The 18,061-nt window shown below is 46.6% G+C and overlaps 2 protein-coding genes across 3 annotated transcripts in view; both read left to right on the top strand.

The window, feature by feature from the left end:
* The window catches only part of LOC135370334 (ATP-dependent RNA helicase DHX8-like), a 164,378-nt gene that overhangs the window by 28,289 nt on the left and 118,028 nt on the right, over positions 1-18,061 (top strand). The gene's annotated exons all lie outside the window — the stretch shown is intronic.
* Positions 1-18,061, top strand: part of LOC135370331 (mucin-2-like) — a 43,578-nt gene that overhangs the window by 3,359 nt on the left and 22,158 nt on the right. For both annotated transcript variants that reach the window (XM_064604050.1, XM_064604051.1), the window contains exon 2: positions 13,631-13,934. In XM_064604050.1, the coding sequence (XP_064460120.1) occupies positions 13,748-13,934 (187 nt within the window). In that variant the 5' untranslated portion in view covers positions 13,631-13,747. The remainder of the gene's footprint in view (positions 1-13,630; positions 13,935-18,061) is intronic.

The raw sequence follows: 18,061 nt of genomic DNA, 5'->3' as shown, positions 1-18,061 counted from the left end.
CAAATGTGGATTCGACGTACCCTTGGGGCTAACCATTCGCTTCAAAACTTGCGCTCTCTGGTCAAGTTCGATCTCGATACTCGAATGCTTGAAAACGTAAGTACAGCAGCGAAACGATGTTGCAGTGAATCCGGAATTGACGATGAGCAATTGAAGAATGTGTGGTAAATAAATTGCGCTCACTCGTGCCACGGCCGCCTCATGAAAAATAATTCGTTCTTGGGGGATATGTTTATTGTGAAAGAGGAAGTAATTAGCCAGCCGGGAGGTCAGCTTGCATTTCTTAGCAACAAACAAACTATTTGTCCATTAATGCATGAATAGTCACATTAGAATTGTCGGCTACTGTTTCCTCGCCGTCCCCTCCTCACTTAACTGTTCGCAGTTTGCTGACAAGTTCTGTGAGAGTGAGATCGTCGGCATTCGTTTCTCATGCTCGTCATATTAGTGTCACATAGAGTCATATTAGTGGTGGTGTTGCAGGATGCAACACCACCACCTAGCTATTTTGGAGGATTCGAAATAAAAAAAAGTACAGGCGGTAAAAAGAAAGAGAAAACAAGAACAGAACCAACGATGATGAAACCAGCAAATATTATGTCCTCACGAAAGTTACAACTGGTATACATCACAGCAAATGTAGCAAATGCGCTGCCGTGTGCAGAATGGGAGATGAGCGCTTCCTACCCTCCTTCTTCTCCTTCTCGCTCTTCTCCTGTTCCTCCTACCAACTTCTTCCTAAGGTCTTCCGCCTTTCTGAAAGGGTTCTGAGAGAGCGCACTCACGACATCGTCGATGGTGCTTAAAGACTCAGATTGGAGATGACTACTGATTTTGACATTAGATGACTGTAAGTAACCGTGTATACTATCCACATGAGCGGCATCTCCACGGAATATTCCAGTGGAAGAAAAAGCTCGAATCTGCTCAGTGGAGAGAAGTTCCGCCGCGTCTTGTGTTGAGCATTCACATGGCGCCGGAATATCGACATTGGTGTACTGCGCACGTAGCAGACGACACCATCGGCGCCGTCGTCTGCTACGGAATATCTTTTGGCAGAACCGCAGAGTATTTGTCGTCATTATAAGCGCGCGAAAAGAAATGACGGAGGAAGCTCGCGCTCGCGTGACAGCAGAAAGCTATGACGTTTCACGCATCTTCCACTGAGGCACCCTGAGGATTATCCCTCGTGTGAATACACGGTAAGATGTAGAAGAGATGCAGGAAAGCGTGTTCACATCTGGTTTCGGTTTTTCTGCTACGTAAGAGCGAGCCACTGCAACTTTGCTGACGTCACATGAGTGTGCGCCGAGATAAAGGTGATTGTGTTTTGAGATATGGTAACACGTAATCAGGAAGTTTTGTGAAGAATCGGTGGCTTGGTCGCTTGGCAGAACAAAAACCGGAAGCTAATGCCAATGACGTCACGCTAACGGAAAGCGCTACCCATAAAGTTCAATTGTAAATAATTGACTAGTACAGCAAAGCCTCATTATAACGAAGTTAACAGGACCGTCCGAAAATTCGATATAGGCGGCAGTTCGGTATAAGCGACGATCCCAGAAAAACAGTAAGATAGCCGCTGAAGCGCACGTAAACACCGCGGAAGGCTTCAAAAAATATTCAAGCAAGGGAACAAATATTGGTGATGAGCACTTTGGCAGCCTCACAATTTAGGTAAAATAAGAAGAAGAAGAACACTTGGACTAGGTTTGCCATACCAACTTCTCTCGGCTGGCAGTACAGTTCGAATAATATGGTTCGAAACACACACATCTTGGCTAGGTATGCGTAAAACTTCGACTAAAGCGAAATTCGAATAAAGCCTAATGTCTCTGTTTTTCCTTCTGCTATTTTCTGCTTTGCATCATGCTTTATAAGCGTCTTCTGGGACTTTCTAATCGTTTGCGTTAACTGGACTTAATACCTGCTCCACCGTGTATTAGTGTCACAACTTTCCACTTTCCTTTCCTTTTCCCACGTGACAGCAATGCAAGCCAGAAAGCCATGGCAGTATGTTTGAGAGAGGGACAGATAACGCGCGCGGTACCGTCCACGACCGTCAAAACCATTACGTAAAGCTTATACACATTTTCTTTCCTCCAGTATAAGCCGCCGCAATGGGCTGACCCCTTTTTTCTCTACTACGGCCGTCCATAATAATGCTGTCCGTTGATACACTAAAGGGGAGCCGACACCCCAGAAGGGGTCGTCGAGTTCTCTGTAAGAAGCATCGATGCATGCGTGAATGGCCTTATGAGGAAGTTGCGAGAAAAGGTAGAGACCAAGCAGTGTATGTATCTGCACTAAACCTGCCGTGAGCTGGTCGTGTTGTGAAGACACGGTTGTGGGGGGATAACCGAGCTCAGGACGAGTCGCCAACGTCGAGCCAACGTGATATGATCTAACGGTATTCGAAATTAGGTCGTCTATACGGCCAGCGATGTTTAGCGATCGTCGATCGGTTATAGGAGGGTTGATTTCTGGGCTACATATTCGTAGCAGAGCTTTATGTTGCGTGTTGTGTGCGACGGTAGGATTTTAAAGATCGTTGTTTTGGTTTTTGGAGCGTCGACGAAGCGGAGATAACAACCGCATGGCGGCGCTCCTAGCCAACCATAGTGCCGAGTGACATAGTTCTTTCACTTGATTTGCTGAATATGGAAGGCGTACGCCATTGTTGTGGCATTACGCAGTTCATGATTGCCACAAAAAAAAAAAAAAAAAAATGGCGTACACCCCCTGTTTTCGTCAGTCAATCAAGGGAACGTTGTCACTCGGGATTATGATTTTGGCTATAGGAGCGTGCTATGCGGTGAAGTTATCGGTTATCGTATCTGCCGGAACCAGTGGTAATGTGCATGGCTCATAATCTCATTCGTTGATGGGGTGGGGTGAGTAAGGTACTTCGGGAATCACTTTATCAATGGTCTACTGACAATCTACTAGACTCTAAAAACGGCACTTCACCACATAGCACACTATGCGCCAAAAATTGTCACGAACATATGACACGGTTATCGCTCTTGATTCGAGAAGAGAGGGTGCGTTCGCCCTTTTTGTGACGATTTGGATATCTGATAATTGCCACAAAAAAGGCGTACGCCACTCTCCCTCTCTTCGAATCAGAAGCGATAACCCTATCATTAATCTAGCATTAATCTAATTAATCCAATTACATTAATCTAAGGACATTAGTCTGTCAGTCCCTGCGAGCTTTTACACACTTATATACAAACCACGGATTGGGTTCTGGGTATGGGCTATGACAACCCCTTAGTGGGTCCGAAGGCGCTTGGGTTCCCAGGACTAATATCCTATAGTCAGACGGCAAACTTAAGGCCGTCAACGGAACGGCCGTATACCTTCCCCTGTAGCCCAACCATAATTTCGAATGCTATCGTTCTCTGCCCTGATTTGTTGAAAACAGGAGGCTTACATCTTTTTTTGTGTGACAATTATGAACTGCATAATTGTCACAAAAAAAGGTGTCATTCGAAATTATGCTTGGACTACAGGCAAAGTTATACGGCCGTTCCGCCAACGGCCTTAAGTTTGCCGTCTCTATTATTTCTCACGTTATTTGATTCGGCGCATGCAAGACGCAGTAGACCACCACTTCCGGATTGCGTCACGCAACCGAGTCACAGCGGAATATTTGAGCACGCACGAATTCAGTTCACGAAAACCAAAATCGAATCTCACATTCGAGGAAGAAGAATGCATTTTAAATGAACGGCTTAAAACGCAACAAGAAATAGCGAGGTACGTATGCGGGCACTGCATCAAGGAAGCCAACGAAAAGATCAGATATACGTCCAGGCAGGGACATCGTGCAGACAAAAGACAGATCAGTGCAGCGATCAGAATGTATAGCTTTTGATGGAGGCCGAGGAAGCCTCTCCAAGGATGCTGCAAGCCCTGTGGGGTCCCTATACGGCGTCGGAGTTGATGAAATACCCACAGTGTGTTGCTTACCTTCGATGTGATGTACACAATGGGTTGCGTCTTCCAATCTCTCGTGACGTAATTCCCATGGAGGGTTTTTGGCTTCAAAGACTCGCTAAAGGAAACCTTGACCCGCTGTGGCGATAACGGTTTAAGGGTTCGTGAGAAAGAAACATTGTTTGCGGTACTGTCGTTTATATAGACATTGTGGTTCTATAATTGCTTGCATGAGTTGCTGCGACGCTTATTATACGTTTTATACGTTCGTTTGATTTACATAGAATGCTGATGTGAAAAGTTTGTTAAATGGTTCTGCTGTAGCGTAAGCGCTTGAAATTGCCATTCCCTCCGCCATAAGATTACGATTGTGAGTGGACTTATCTTACGAGAAACATTCTAGCTCTGGGGATTAGGCCAACGGGATAATTTTAAATTTTTATAGCGTTTCTAATAAGTCAGAGAGGAGTTCTCAACAGTCCCTGCTGTGAAAAGAAGCACGGATATGTCCAACGCTGTTCGTATTATCATCAGCCTCGACAGCATTGCACTCTGGCTTCCTGACTGTGAAGCAAAGGAAATCGTTTGTATTATCAAAGCGTAGAAGGTTTTTATCAGAATTGGCCGGATGCTTTCTGCAGTTCCGGGCGTGAAATGTAAGTAACGAATGATGCTGAGAGCATTCCGTCACGTTTCTACACACTGTGACACAGTTCAGAAGAATTGCTCAGAAGTTCAGAAGTGTTCAGTGTAGTGTTCAGAAGAAGGTGTATTGCCGTGATCGTTTTAATCGGAAGGGCGTGCTAACTCCGCGTATGGGATGTCTTGGGGACATCGCGTTTCGCGGATGTTTATATTGTGATATGAAAGGAAAGGTATACATCCAGTAACTTTATATCAGACCTGTAAAGTAATTACTACAGGTAACCCAATTACTGTAATTCGTTATATACCCCAGTACTTCATTACTTCCTACTGCCGGCTGTGCTGTATGAGGTTTTTCCTGGCTTTTCCGGCAGATATTCCAGACGAATGCCGGCAGAGTTCCCTTTGAAGTCAGCCAAGGACGCATACTAACCTCCCTCTCCCCCACTCCTCCCTGCTGTCCTCTCTCCATCTGTCCACGTCATCGCTCATATCGCTTTTGGCAGTCCATTCACTATCACACATAGCGGCGATAGGGGTAGCACCAATACCGTATTCGCTACTTTTTTCAGCAGCGGAGTAGCGAGCCCGCTACATTTTAAAGTGGTAGCGATAGCTACAAATTTTGTGTAGCTGTGGACCATTCCTGCGCCACCGCAATCGCTGTTTTCAATAAAATGGCAAAATGTGGAACACAACTGAGGAAAAATACCGGCAGTTTTTTTTTCTTCCTGTTTCCGTGTTCCTGCCATTCACGAAGACATGTCCTGAGGTCCTCTTCAATTGTAACTATGCATTCGTAAGCTAAACGCCACTGAATAAAATGAATAAAGTAAGGTAATTCTCTTCCAGTATCTCGGAATCTATATATTCCGTTGTATCACAATGTCTCCACCGGTCATTTCACGGAAACCATATGCTTTAAATGCGTAAGTGGCACTCCCTGTATTCCCGCCCTTTTCTTACGCGTATTTTACTTTAGCTAATGCTTACGTTGTATTGATTGTACTCCTGCGCTCCTCCGGTAACGTCCGAAAAGACCTTTGGGGTATTTGAAATAAAATGAACGAATAAATAAGCATTGTTTCGTTCTCTTTTTCTTTGTTGGTTTCTTCTTAAAGGTTGAATTCTTTTTGGCCGACACAGCTCGTCGAACGCGATTCAATTATTGTTTCACATGTGACATGTAGTGAGTCACGAATTAACTTGTTTTCTAGCAAATTAATTAATTAACGGCACATCCCCACACTCATATAGTCAGTACAACAGTGTTCTTGAAAGACTATATATAGGGCAGGCGGCAGAAGCACAGAGGAAAAGTTTTTGCGTTACTTTCATTTGATAGAGGTACCATTACCGCGTTACGTTTTCGAATTTGTAGCGACGATATAATGCTGCGTAACCTTTGAGTGGAGAAGCGCGTAGCGGTGTTCGGTTACGGTAACGGTACGGTACTTTTTCACTACGGTAACGGTACGGTACTGAAATCAATGCATCGTCGTTCAGTCTCAAGAGAAGCTCCCGTGAGTGAAGCTTGGAGGGCAGACAAACTTTCGAGGAAGAGATGGAACGGCCAAAGGGTTCGCGAACTTTAAACGACAAGGAAAGTACGTATCACCCAATGCGTTTCCATCGCGTGACCTTTCACAATAAAGAGAGAGAAAGAGAGAGAGAGAAAAAAAATAGGGTAAGGAGCGTATGTAACCCTTGGAGAATTCCACTGGTTGACTCACAGCAACGGAAAACGAAAACTGAAATATTTCAGTAAAGGAAATGGAAGAGCTGTGTAACGGCCGTCACCCTTCCCTGATGTCAACATGTACTTGATGATGATGATGATGATGGGTAGAAGAAAAAATGGGAAGGTGAGTCAACAACAACAACAGTAAATGGAGGAGAATAAGTGATGATGACATGGGATGTTTCCCTGTGGTTTCCCCACACTCTTAAAAATGAACTTCACCGCATAGCACGCTCCTAGCCAACCATCATCTCGAATGATATCGTTATCTGCCCTGATTTGTTGAAAACGGGAGGCGTACGCCTATTTTGTGACAATTATGAACAGAATAAGTGTCACAAAAAAGGCGTACGCCTCCCGTTTTCAACAAATCAGGACAGCTAACGATATCATTCGAGATGATGGTTGGCTAGGAGCGTGCTATGCGGTGAAGTTCATTTTTAAGAGTGCAGGAACTTACCCCACTTCACAGCGGTTAATTTGAATGGATGGGACGATGTGAGTCAATGTACCTACCAGTACCTACATTATGAGATATTCTTCACAAAGACCGGAGTTCCAAGCAGGGGCGGATCGAGACCCGTGCTTGGGGGAACAAACGGAAAGAAAAGGAGGACAGGAAAAAAGAAGAAAGGGAAAACTATACAAATCTATACACTTCGAATCCCCCTTGGATCCGCCAGTAGTTCCATGTCTCCAATGATGCTGACAGCATGGCATAGATGCGGGCCAGATAGTGGACAAACTCCAGTCTTGGCACAACTAGAGGGGTTGGACAAACACGCGTGTGTTTGTCATGCCCGTCTAGTTGTGTTCAGACTCAGGCTTTTCACATTATAGGACTCCAATGGTGCTTTATTTTAAATTCCGTTTCGGCTCTATTTTCCTGTGCACTGGAAACATTAATGGGAGGGCGTCTTTTACTGACGCTGGGGCATGGGGCTGCAATACACGGTCCATGTTCACTCTGCGCAGAGCTCTTATTCTATCGCGGATTCTTTATGCGATGCCTGTACCTTGACCCGTCGCCGACAAAATGGCTGAATTCCGAGCGTCTTCATCGTGCTAGTATACGAACAGCGCTTGGCCTACCCAGCTTCTCCGGTGTTACTTATATACCGACCTGGAGTCAAAAGAAAAGCCCGTCAGCATCATTTCAGAACTCAACGCAACACTTCTGGGCAAAGGAGCAAGTACTCACAAGTCTACAAGGCAACCTCACCACATCTGTATAGGCCGCTTGGCCAGCTGTTGTTCCTCCATGGCGAGAGTTAATCCTCAATGTCTCGTTGCACATTCCACTTCTGCAATATTCTACCGTCTATATCTCCCGTTGAAAGGACTTTCCTGCAATACACAAACCTTGCTCTTCAGGTTACGAACAGGAAGCGCTTTCACCAACTCACTGTTTTCAAGATTGATTCCCTGGATACCGCAAATTGCAGAGACTGTCAGCAAATCGAAACCATCGAGCACATCCTCATTCATTGCAGTGCCTATGTTGTGGTGCGGAATAAATACCTTGGACGTTGCATGAATTGTACGCTGGATGATGTCCTTTATCCCAGAGGCTTGTTCACGGAAAGACGCTCCAAAACTCGATGCCTATAGTCTGCTTCTTCCAGCAATCTGGAGTCGCAAAAATACTATAAGATAGAGTTTCTTTTTGCTCGTGGGACCAATGACTAAGCCTGGCAGTGACCGACCGTCTAACTTTCGACCGTCATCATCTCAACACCTGATCTCGTATCGTCTCTTCTCATCTCGGATACAGTCGTGACGTTGCCCATATGAGTGAGGCCAGCAACGGCAAGCCGGTCTTGTCACCACCACCACCATCACCAGTGACGTAGTGCTGCGAAGGAACTATAGCCATATGATTGGCCCGAATGCCCAGATACAGGAAGGTTAAACGTGGACAACAGAGAGGTGTGTGGGGGAAATTGTGAGGAAATTGTGCTGACATCTATCTGGAACCCCAGCCGGAGAACCCATGGAAAACCTCAGACAGCACAGCTGATCACAGGATTATCACCTCCTATACCTCCTCCACCTCCTATATTCTTAAGCACAGTGACGTAGAGAGAGAGGGGTCAACCCCAGAGAACCCCCCCCCCCCCGATATCGTAGGTTTAGTAGCGCATGGGACAGAGCAAATACATGGGTGAAATCCTCTCCGAAATGTGAAACCGTGTTACCGCCAATGCGTGTATGTTGTATCCACGTCACTACACCGGTGTAACGGCTCTAAGGTCAGCACCTCCAGCACAGATGCAGAAACATATGATCAAGAAATTCATAAAATAATGGAATGGCTGTGTCGCTGCTTACACTGTAGCGCCTGCAGGCACGCTCCGTATACATTGCGCCCCCTCATAAGCTTGACAGCATGATGATAACAGTTCGTGATCTAACGTCGCGAGATAACTATGTTCGCTAGCGAAGCTGGGGGTTCCCTAACATTCGTCGAAATACCAACACATGCCGCATATTGTGTATTCACGCGAGCGACATCTTCATGGAAGATTCTAGTGGAAGAAAAAGCAAAAACACTGCTTACAGAGACGAAGTCCCGTCCCGTGTTATGTGAGCATTCACACGGAGCAGAATATCGGGAGTGGCGTACTGCGCACTTAACAGACGACACTTCGCAGACGACACCGTCAGCGCCTTTCTTGTCGTCTGCCACAGAATATCTTGTGACTCCGTCGCAGGATATTCCCACGGTTAGCAGTGTACGTGAACACTTGACGTTGGGCACCCGCGCTCAGAAAGCTATGACGTTTTCCGCGTCTTCCGCTTCTGCGGGGAATGTCGCTCGTGTGAATACATGGATACCGTGTTCAATGTACCTCGCGGAAGACGGCGTGTCTAAACAACTTGTATCCTGCCACTATATTGTTGGCCATGTTTCGAACCCACAACCTTGAGATCAGTATATAGGTTGCAACGCCACAGAGGCCGGTTTCGTTTTTCTCAAAAATCATTTTAATATATAGTTCATAATATGTGCAGGTGGTAGGTTTTTCCGTTCAGTTGACCACCGTACGCCGAATACGCAGTAAGACATCACCACCACGGGGGCCGGTAAACTTGAAAGCAACGGTGGTCGAAAAACCCATTAACAGGTAGCACGTGGAAACAGCTGTCCTTGACTTGGAAGCTGTCCGCCCATTCACTTTCCAGAAGCGAAGCCAGAAAAAAAAAACATCATCACTGTCGCCCATCGCAAATGTAGAGCACGAACGATCAGTAGGACGGGAAACGCCTTCGCACCCATCCGAGCTGGCAGCGTGGACCGGATTGAGTCTTATAGAGCAGAGCATCAGCCAGAAGAGCAGGGGGAACTACAAGGCCAGTCAACAAGGCCGTGTTTCGCATGGCCATTTGGAACACGCTCAAGCAAACAATACAGGTAGATTGATAACGTCATTAACGGCATGGAGAAACTGTGAGTGTGGGATATATAAATTACGACATCCTGGCATACTGGTATCGCGTATATGCCATAATAGTGCCATAGATACGTGACATGAAACAGTTACTTGCAGTGGTCTCTCGGTCATCCCGATCGTGTCCGCGTCTCTTCATTCGCATTCTGCCGGTACTGTATACGTCATTCTGTTGCGAAAGATAAACAACAACAACAACAACAACAAAGATATGACAAAGGGTCGGTAGCGTAGCTAGAAAAATATTTCAGGGAGGGGTTCGATGGGAACTTGACATGGGGGAGGAGGATTTCGCCCTCGTTTCCTTCTCCTAAATGCAGTGCCAAAAGTACGGTTTCGGGAGGGGTTTGAACCCCCCTCACCCCCCCCCCCCCTCTTTGGCTACGTCACTGCAAGGGGTGTTCTTCCACTGGGATGCGGTGCACTGTTGCACTGTGCGGGCCTGCTGCACGACGTTTGGGGGCGCTCCGAACCGTATTCTACAGCGCCAGTTGTGGTCGTGTATAGCCGGAGGTTTGTCCGTACACAGGCATGTATCGCCTACGATGCCACTCTGCAGAATCGTGGCGCAATGATTTCAACAAAAGAGTTAACGTTCCAGCACGGCGATAAGGCAGGCAACACGCCGTACACGGCCCTCTATATAGTAAGGGCGCTCTGCACATGAGGAGGGAGTTGGCGCTTGCGGTTGCCGTGCGAAACTTTAAGGCAACAGGCCATATATTGCATTGCGTATCAAGGCATTGGACGTGAATCTGGAAGGCCGCCACTGATGAGCATAGACCCAGACTTTTCGTTCGTGGTCCCAGCCTCGCTTCCTCGGTCCTGGAGACCCTAATCCACCGGTTTTGTTTGAAGGTCCCATACAGCAACGAGGGGAGGAAAGCAGCCTCCCCAAAGTGCTCCATGTGCGGTGTTGTGGAAGATGTAGAACACATTTTGATGTCCTGCGTATACGATACACTGAAGCTCGTCGCCTTCTATACAGTCGGAGCTGGCAGCAGTGGACGACCCTCCGGTCAGCGTTTCAAAAGTACTTGGGCCCTGGAATCACAGTGTCAGACACCGGACGTTCTCCGCCATAGTGAAATTTTTGCGGGACATTGATGCAGACAACACGTTTTGAGCCTATGTGTGTTTTGTGGGTTTTGCTGTTCGACTGTTTGCGTGTTGCGTGTTTGCGCGTTCTGTGACATCTCAGTGAGTGTGTGTACTTCCTTTCTGTCGGAATCACCACCACCACTAACCATCATCATCAGCATCATTATCGCCATCATCCTGCTAACCTTCATTGGAATCATCATCCCAGGAGCTTTCCACTAAAGCAACTGGTGCAAGTGATGTGGAGTTGCGGGCCTCGCATTAGTGAAGCCAAAATCTCCATGTTATTTTTTCCTTAAAAACAAAAACGAACCCTTGCACGTGGAAGAGGCTGTCCAGCGTTGATCTTTCCTGATAGTGCATGACAAAAACGACATACGAGTATGTGTTCCAAGTACGTCGGATGTTCATTCCAATATGACAGTTTTTACTGTGAGTAGACACCGAAACGACGATCCCCATCAAGAGGCTGCATAGTGGCGCCCCTAGTGAGGGTCTCGCCGCCGATATCCCTATTTGTTATTTACGTCGGGCTATGTCAACGGCATATTTCTGCTGTTGCGCAACCAACGGGTCCACACTACGTAAATATGTAAGGGAAAGACATATAGCATCAATTTAGAGAAAAGAAAACGAGCGAAATTTTTTTTTGGCACGTGCGTTCCCAGAAGGCGCATGGAATTTCAAATCGTCATCAAGGCCATTAAGTTGAATTATATCTCCCGTTTTTATGTCTACTTAAATGCATACTCTACAGCATTGCAAATGAAGCAAGGTGGAGTGTTTGCCCTGCATACCAAGTCGAGGGAAAAATACTGTGCTGACACAAACAAGTGCTGATATGGACCACTGTGTCTGGCGTGCATATACTGCGCAAAAGCTTATCTGTTTTGCTCTCAATATGTCTAAATTGTAAGATCCTCTTAGCAATGACTTAAGAAGCGTTTCTAAATCTGTCACTAGGGAAACCTATACGGTGTATTGTACGCAAAATACGTGAACGGATCTCATACGGCAACCTTGGTCGCGAAACCGCAAACAAACCGCAAACACTTCTTGCTGGTGAACTAAACCAGTCATGATGTGTGGTCGCGGTTTCTAGGTATGCTATAGTACGTGCTAACGCTCACCGATGATGATTTCCTGACGCATATATCTCAACACGAGGTCTCTCGTTCGCGACGCTTCGTTCGATTATTGCCGTATAGCGTGTACACTTGCACTTGCTCACAGCTCGGATTGAATAAACCTCTCCCTGTTTGTAAGCAAATGACGTCATAGTGTTCGACAGCGCCACCAATTTGGTAGAGTTGAACTACGCTCGAAGCTAGGGGCGAACAAGGTCGCGCCCGGAAGCCACGATCTTGAAGGGATTACGATGGTCCCTCAATGGGACGCGACTTTCGATCCTACTTTTCAGCAGCGAACAAGTGCCCATTCGGTGAACCCAGCCCTCCCCTTCCGATGTGTTTCGGTTTCAGTCTATCTATACCAACGTCATGATGACGTTTCTCGGGTAGATGTCTATTGAATTGAATTTATCGGAAATATACAAGATTAAGTACATGATTTATACGCATTGTACGAATCATACTTGAAGGCGGTGACCTAGGGGGATTCAGGGATTCAACCCCTCCGGAATTGTACCTTGGGTATTGCATTTGGGAGAGGGAAACGAGGGGAACCCTACTCCCCCATGTGTAAAGTCCCCATAGAATCCCTCCCGAAATATTTGTATGGCTTCGCGAGTGTTGAATGCTACCGTGAAGTAGCAGGCATGCAGATTATGTTGGTGGTATAGTTTAACAGCTTCCTGCTCGTAAACCCAACACAAGCAAGTTATGCATGTGGCAGGAAACGCTAAATATTATTAATTCGCAATTAAAATTACTTTAAAACGCCTCGTGGCGACGTCTGGTGGGAAATAACCCCCAATTTGTCGAGCAACGGTGATCCATGTTCCCGACTGGCTTGATGCTCCTGATGGCTAGGTAGCCAACACGAAAGCCGGCTTCTTCTGTTTTAGACCCAGTGTTACATGCGCGTGCAACGCCGTACTTGAGAAGCAACGCATTTTTTTCCTGAGTTATTTGAACCAAATGTACCTTATTATCCCGGACCATAATGAGAGATTGAACACTAGGATGGAACGATGCGACATGTATCGATCTTATCGCTACTATTTTTCTTAATCGATAACATCTTGTTTTAGAAATCCGACATTTTAGGGGAATATCGATGAGTTGTCGATATTTTTCTTGCGGACGCCGACATGTCCGATAAATATTAATTTAAAATATAGATTGTGATCGCGTATATCGAGATATATCGATAAAGATCTGCAGAACGCACACGCTGTATTGTCCTGAATATCGATATATCGACAAAGTTTTCCATATATTGATATCGTATTAGTACTTAACGATGTTATGCTCCAGTAGTCGCTGTTTATCGACATTCAAAATTCTGATATTTCTGTCCTTCTCTTGAACACGCTTACCCCAGTTCAGAAACCTCATTTAAAACATTCGCCCTCGCACCATCATTAGAGAAGCGATGACTGATGACCAAGTGCGATTAGCGGCTGCCTTTCAGCAGAGAAAACCCGCGTTTCTTAACGAAGAGCGGAATAATTCCGATCACGTTTCTCGCGATGTCAACCGCGCACAAACCCGTCCGTAGCACAATTAACACGGATGATATCCCCGCCCCACTAATCCCATACGCTTGTTTTACTTTCATGCAGGAGCGTCTGTGGCTATATAGCCTCCGGGGATTTGATCATGAGCCAAGGAAGACACTAGCTGCCATAGAAGAGAAGCCTTCAGTTGAAAGTTGACTCTCCGGCACCAGTGCAAAAAAGATGACGTGCTGGAGGACAGAGATAGTGATACCGCTTCTAGCGGTAACGTTCTTAGCGGGGAGTGCAATCCACGTCAAGGTACCGTTCAAGTACCACAACTACGACACCATGACGGCCATGCTTTTGAATATGACGGCTTCCAGACCGGATTTGGCGACGCTGTACTCAGTCGGCAAGTCCATCCACGGTAAGGTCTGCTTCTTCGCGGCGTATAGTTCGTAGCGTGGTTTTATCTTTCCTGAATGTGTCCAGAGGACAAAGTTGGCTGGAATTTATTGACGTGACAAACTTTCGCGGAAATTATGGCAGTGCATGTGGACGTTTGAGTCTCACTATGGTATAGTGAGGATGAACGAAGGTATGCAGGCAGGGGGCAGTTGGTGACGATTCACACTGAGTGAAACAAGCAGCAGCAAGTACACACTTAAAAATGAACTTCACCGCGCAAAGCACGCTACTAGCCAACCATCATCGCGAATGATATCGTTATCTGCCCTGATTTGTTGAAAACGGGAGGCGTACGCCTTTTCTGTGACAATTATGAACAGCACAAGTGTCACAGAAAAGGCGTATACGCCTCCCGTTTTCAACAAATCAGGGCAGATAACGATATCATTCGAGATGATGGTTGGCTACGAGCGTGCTATGCGGTGAAGTTCATTTTTAAGAGTGTATAGGACAAAGACGGAAGAAGACGACAAGGACAACTGCTCAGATCAGTTGTCGTTGTCGTATTTTCTCTCTCTGTCCTGCTTGGCTACTGGGACGCTGAAGGTATGCAGACGGGGTAGTTGGTGAGGATTTATACTGAGTGAAACAAGCAGCAAACAGGACAAAGTCTGAAGAAGATGACAAGGACAACTGCACAGAGCAGATGTCCTTGTCGTGTTCTCCCTTCACTGCCCCGCTTGCTGCTTGTTTCAGTTGGTGCGGATGAACGTTTGGCTATCGGCATCCTAAATCGCTCCGCGCTCCTGAAGACAAGCTCTAGACCTGTACCGATCTTCAACTTGTCGTTTTCCCACACCGCGCTTTAAATGCATCACTTCGACTGGGAGGTACCCGGGTTCGAATCCCGGTGCCGGCTGTGCTGTCTGGGGTTTTTCCTGGGTTTTCCTCAGACGCTTTCAGACATATGTCGGCACAGTTCCCTTAGAAGTCGGCCCAGGACGCACATTCCCCCAGGGCGTGAGTCGTGACGTTGCCCACATACGTGAGGCCGACAACGGCAAGCCCTATCACCACCACCACCACCACCATCACTTCGGCTCGTGATTCGCCACGAGCTCTTGCGCGAGTCTAGCAAAGCGGCTTTGGAGCGCGCGAACTTTAAATATAACGATAACGATCGCTATATGAAAGTTCAAGATCGGAACCCTACTCCGGCTCCAGAACTAGGGAGACTACGAGACCCATAGTAGGAATACTAAATATTGTAGAAAAAGCCCGAGCTTGGGCAAGGAAGCGAACAGAAAGGACGGCAAGGAGTTCAAACCAGCAATGAAACTTTAATGCAGAAAGTACAATGGGGTGGAGGGGCGAAAAAGCGAGCAGGGTGAGAGGGGATGGAGGGCGAAAGAACGTTATTCTCCCTTTCTCCCCCTGTCTTCCCTCTCTTTCTACTCTCCCTTTCTTCTCCCTCACCCTGCTGTTCGCTTTTTTGCACCTTTCCACATTTAAGTTTCATTGCTCGTATGATTTGCCTGTGTCGCGTCGTCCTTTCTGTTCGCTTCCTTGCCCAAGCTCAGGCACCAGCGGCATGGCGGCATGGGTTAAGTCGTCCCTTCTCGTTGGTGGTAGCAAAGGTCGTGCTGAAGACTGGGAGGTGGTAGGTTTCGAATCCTACCACCGGCTGTGCTGTATGATGTTTTCCCTGAGTTTTCCGAAGTCTTTCGAGACGAATGTCGGCACTCTTCCCCTTGAAGTCGGATCAAGACGCGTACTAACCCCTCTGTTCACCCTCTTTCCTGCTGTCCTTACTCCACTTCTGTAGCTACAGATACTTCACGGCGCCAACACGGAACGTAAAAAACAAAAAAATTTCAGACTTTTTCTACTGTGGACTTCATCCACGAGCTTCCCCGCATTTATGCTATTTTATCGAATACTAAATATTATACTACTCGCAGTCTCGTGCTGCTGTTAGGTATCTCTAGGCCTATAGGTCAGTTCAAGACCTGGGAGACCAGCGGGCCTGCAGTACTGGGAGTACGGAATATTGCACCCGCCGAAATCTCGCATAATCTGCCGCACTTTTTGAGGAGTTTTTTCTCTCACCAATCAAGCCGTGCGGGACTGTAGTGCACACATACTTATGTGGAAGACAGGAACATTTGTGACACCTCCCTTAGAAGGGCCCTCACAGAACCATGGGCCCGTACAGTCTTGTAAGGGCCAATCATACTCTCTCGTCAAATCAGGGGTGGCAATGGTATCATTCTACGCAGCCTTACACTATGTGTTACATTCCTATAGCCGCCTACTCTGTTGAAAAAAAAAAAAAAGAAAACGAGAACTTCACCGCATAGCACGCTCAAAAGCAACCGCCATTCAGAATGACCTCGCTCGCAGTCTTGATTTGTTGCAAATGGGAGGCGTACGGCTTTTTATGGTAACTTGGATTGCATACTAATTGCTAGACCAGAACAGGGCGTATGCCCCGCTCCCTCTTCACATGAGAAGCGATACATCGTCCAGCGCAGCAGACGAAAAAAAAAAAGAAAAAAAGAAAAAAGCAGAATGCTATGGTGATAAAGCTTTCTATTTTTAGGACGCAGAACTTTTTCGCACTGCGTGCTGAATCAACACACTCCTTTTCCCTCATTATTTTAAGAACTCTGGATTTGCAAAGAAAAAGAAAAAAAAGTGAGAGAGAAAGTGTGTGTGGGGGAGAAACAGCGAGAGAGTATGAGAAAATGATATGAAAAATGATACAGAAAATGATATATATGTCGGGACCTGTAATCACGAGGTCTTTCTTTGGCTTCCTTCTGTTTGTCGCACCGCCGTGGATGTGCACTCTTAAAAATGATCTTCACCGCATAGCACGCTCCTAGCCAACCATTATCTCGAATGATATCGTTATCTGCCCTGATTTGTTGAAAACAGGGGGCGTACGCCTTTTCTGTGACAATTATGAACAGCATAAGTGTCACAGAAATGGCGTACGCCTCTCGTTTTCAACAAGTCAGGGCAGATAGCGATATCATTCAAGATGATGGTTGGCTAGGAGCGTGCTATGCGGTGAAGTTCATTTTTAAGAGTGTGCATGCTTTCGCCTTCATGCTTACGCCTATACACTCCTAAAAATGAACTTCACCGCAATGCACACTCCTAGCCAACCGTCATCTCGAATGACATCGTTCTCTTACCTGATTTGTTGAAAACGGGAGTGACGCTTATGCAGTTATGATCACTGTCATAAAAAGGCGTATGCCTCGTGCTTTCCACGAGTCGGATATGATAACGGTATGCTTCTGGGCAATGGCTGGCACACAGCGTGCTATGTGGTGAAGTTCTGTTTGTAAGAGTGTACGCCCTAGCCACACCCCAGACTTTCATCGCGAATGGCGTGTCCTCCTCTCTTATGATCTGTGAAATACGGGAGGCGTAAGCCTTATTGTGTCACTTTGGATACATCCACACTCCAAACAAAGAACTTCATTGCATAACACGTAGTGCGCCAATCATTGCCGCGGACGATACGGTTATCTATTTTGATTCGAGGAGAGAGGGTGGTGTACACTCTAAAAACTGAACTTCACCGCATAGCACGCTCTGCGCCAACCATTGCCACGAATGATTGGGTTGTCGCTTCTGATTCGAGGAGAGAGAGAGGCGTACGCCTTTTTGTGTCAATTATCATATATCCAAATTGACACAAAAAGGCGTACGCCTCCCTCTCTCCTCGAATCAGAAGCGATAACCGTATCATTCGTGGCAATGGTTGGCGCAGAGCGTGCTATGCGGTGAAGTTCAGTTTTTAGAGTGTACGCCTTTTTGTGGCAATTACCAAATCCAAATTGCCACAAAGAGGCAAATCCAAACATTATCCAAATTGCCACAAAAAGGCGTACGCCCTCCTCTCTTTTCGAATCGGAAGCGATAATCCTATCATTCGTGGCAATGGTTGGCACACAGCGTGCTATGCGGCGAAGCTCTGTTTTTAGATTCTACATTCTTGATTTCTGGAAAACGCGGACTACACTCTTAGAAATGATGGTGGTGGTGGTGGGTGGTGAAAGGGCTTGCCGTTGTCGGCCTCACGTAGGTGGGCAACGTCACGACTGACGCCCTGGGGGAATGTGCGTCCTG

Source organism: Ornithodoros turicata, chromosome 10, assembly GCF_037126465.1.
Source record: "Ornithodoros turicata isolate Travis chromosome 10, ASM3712646v1, whole genome shotgun sequence".
NCBI lineage: Eukaryota > Metazoa > Arthropoda > Arachnida > Ixodida > Argasidae > Ornithodoros > Ornithodoros turicata.
Note: the sequence above shows the minus strand (reverse complement) of the source record. Positions and strands in the feature narration are given on the sequence as shown.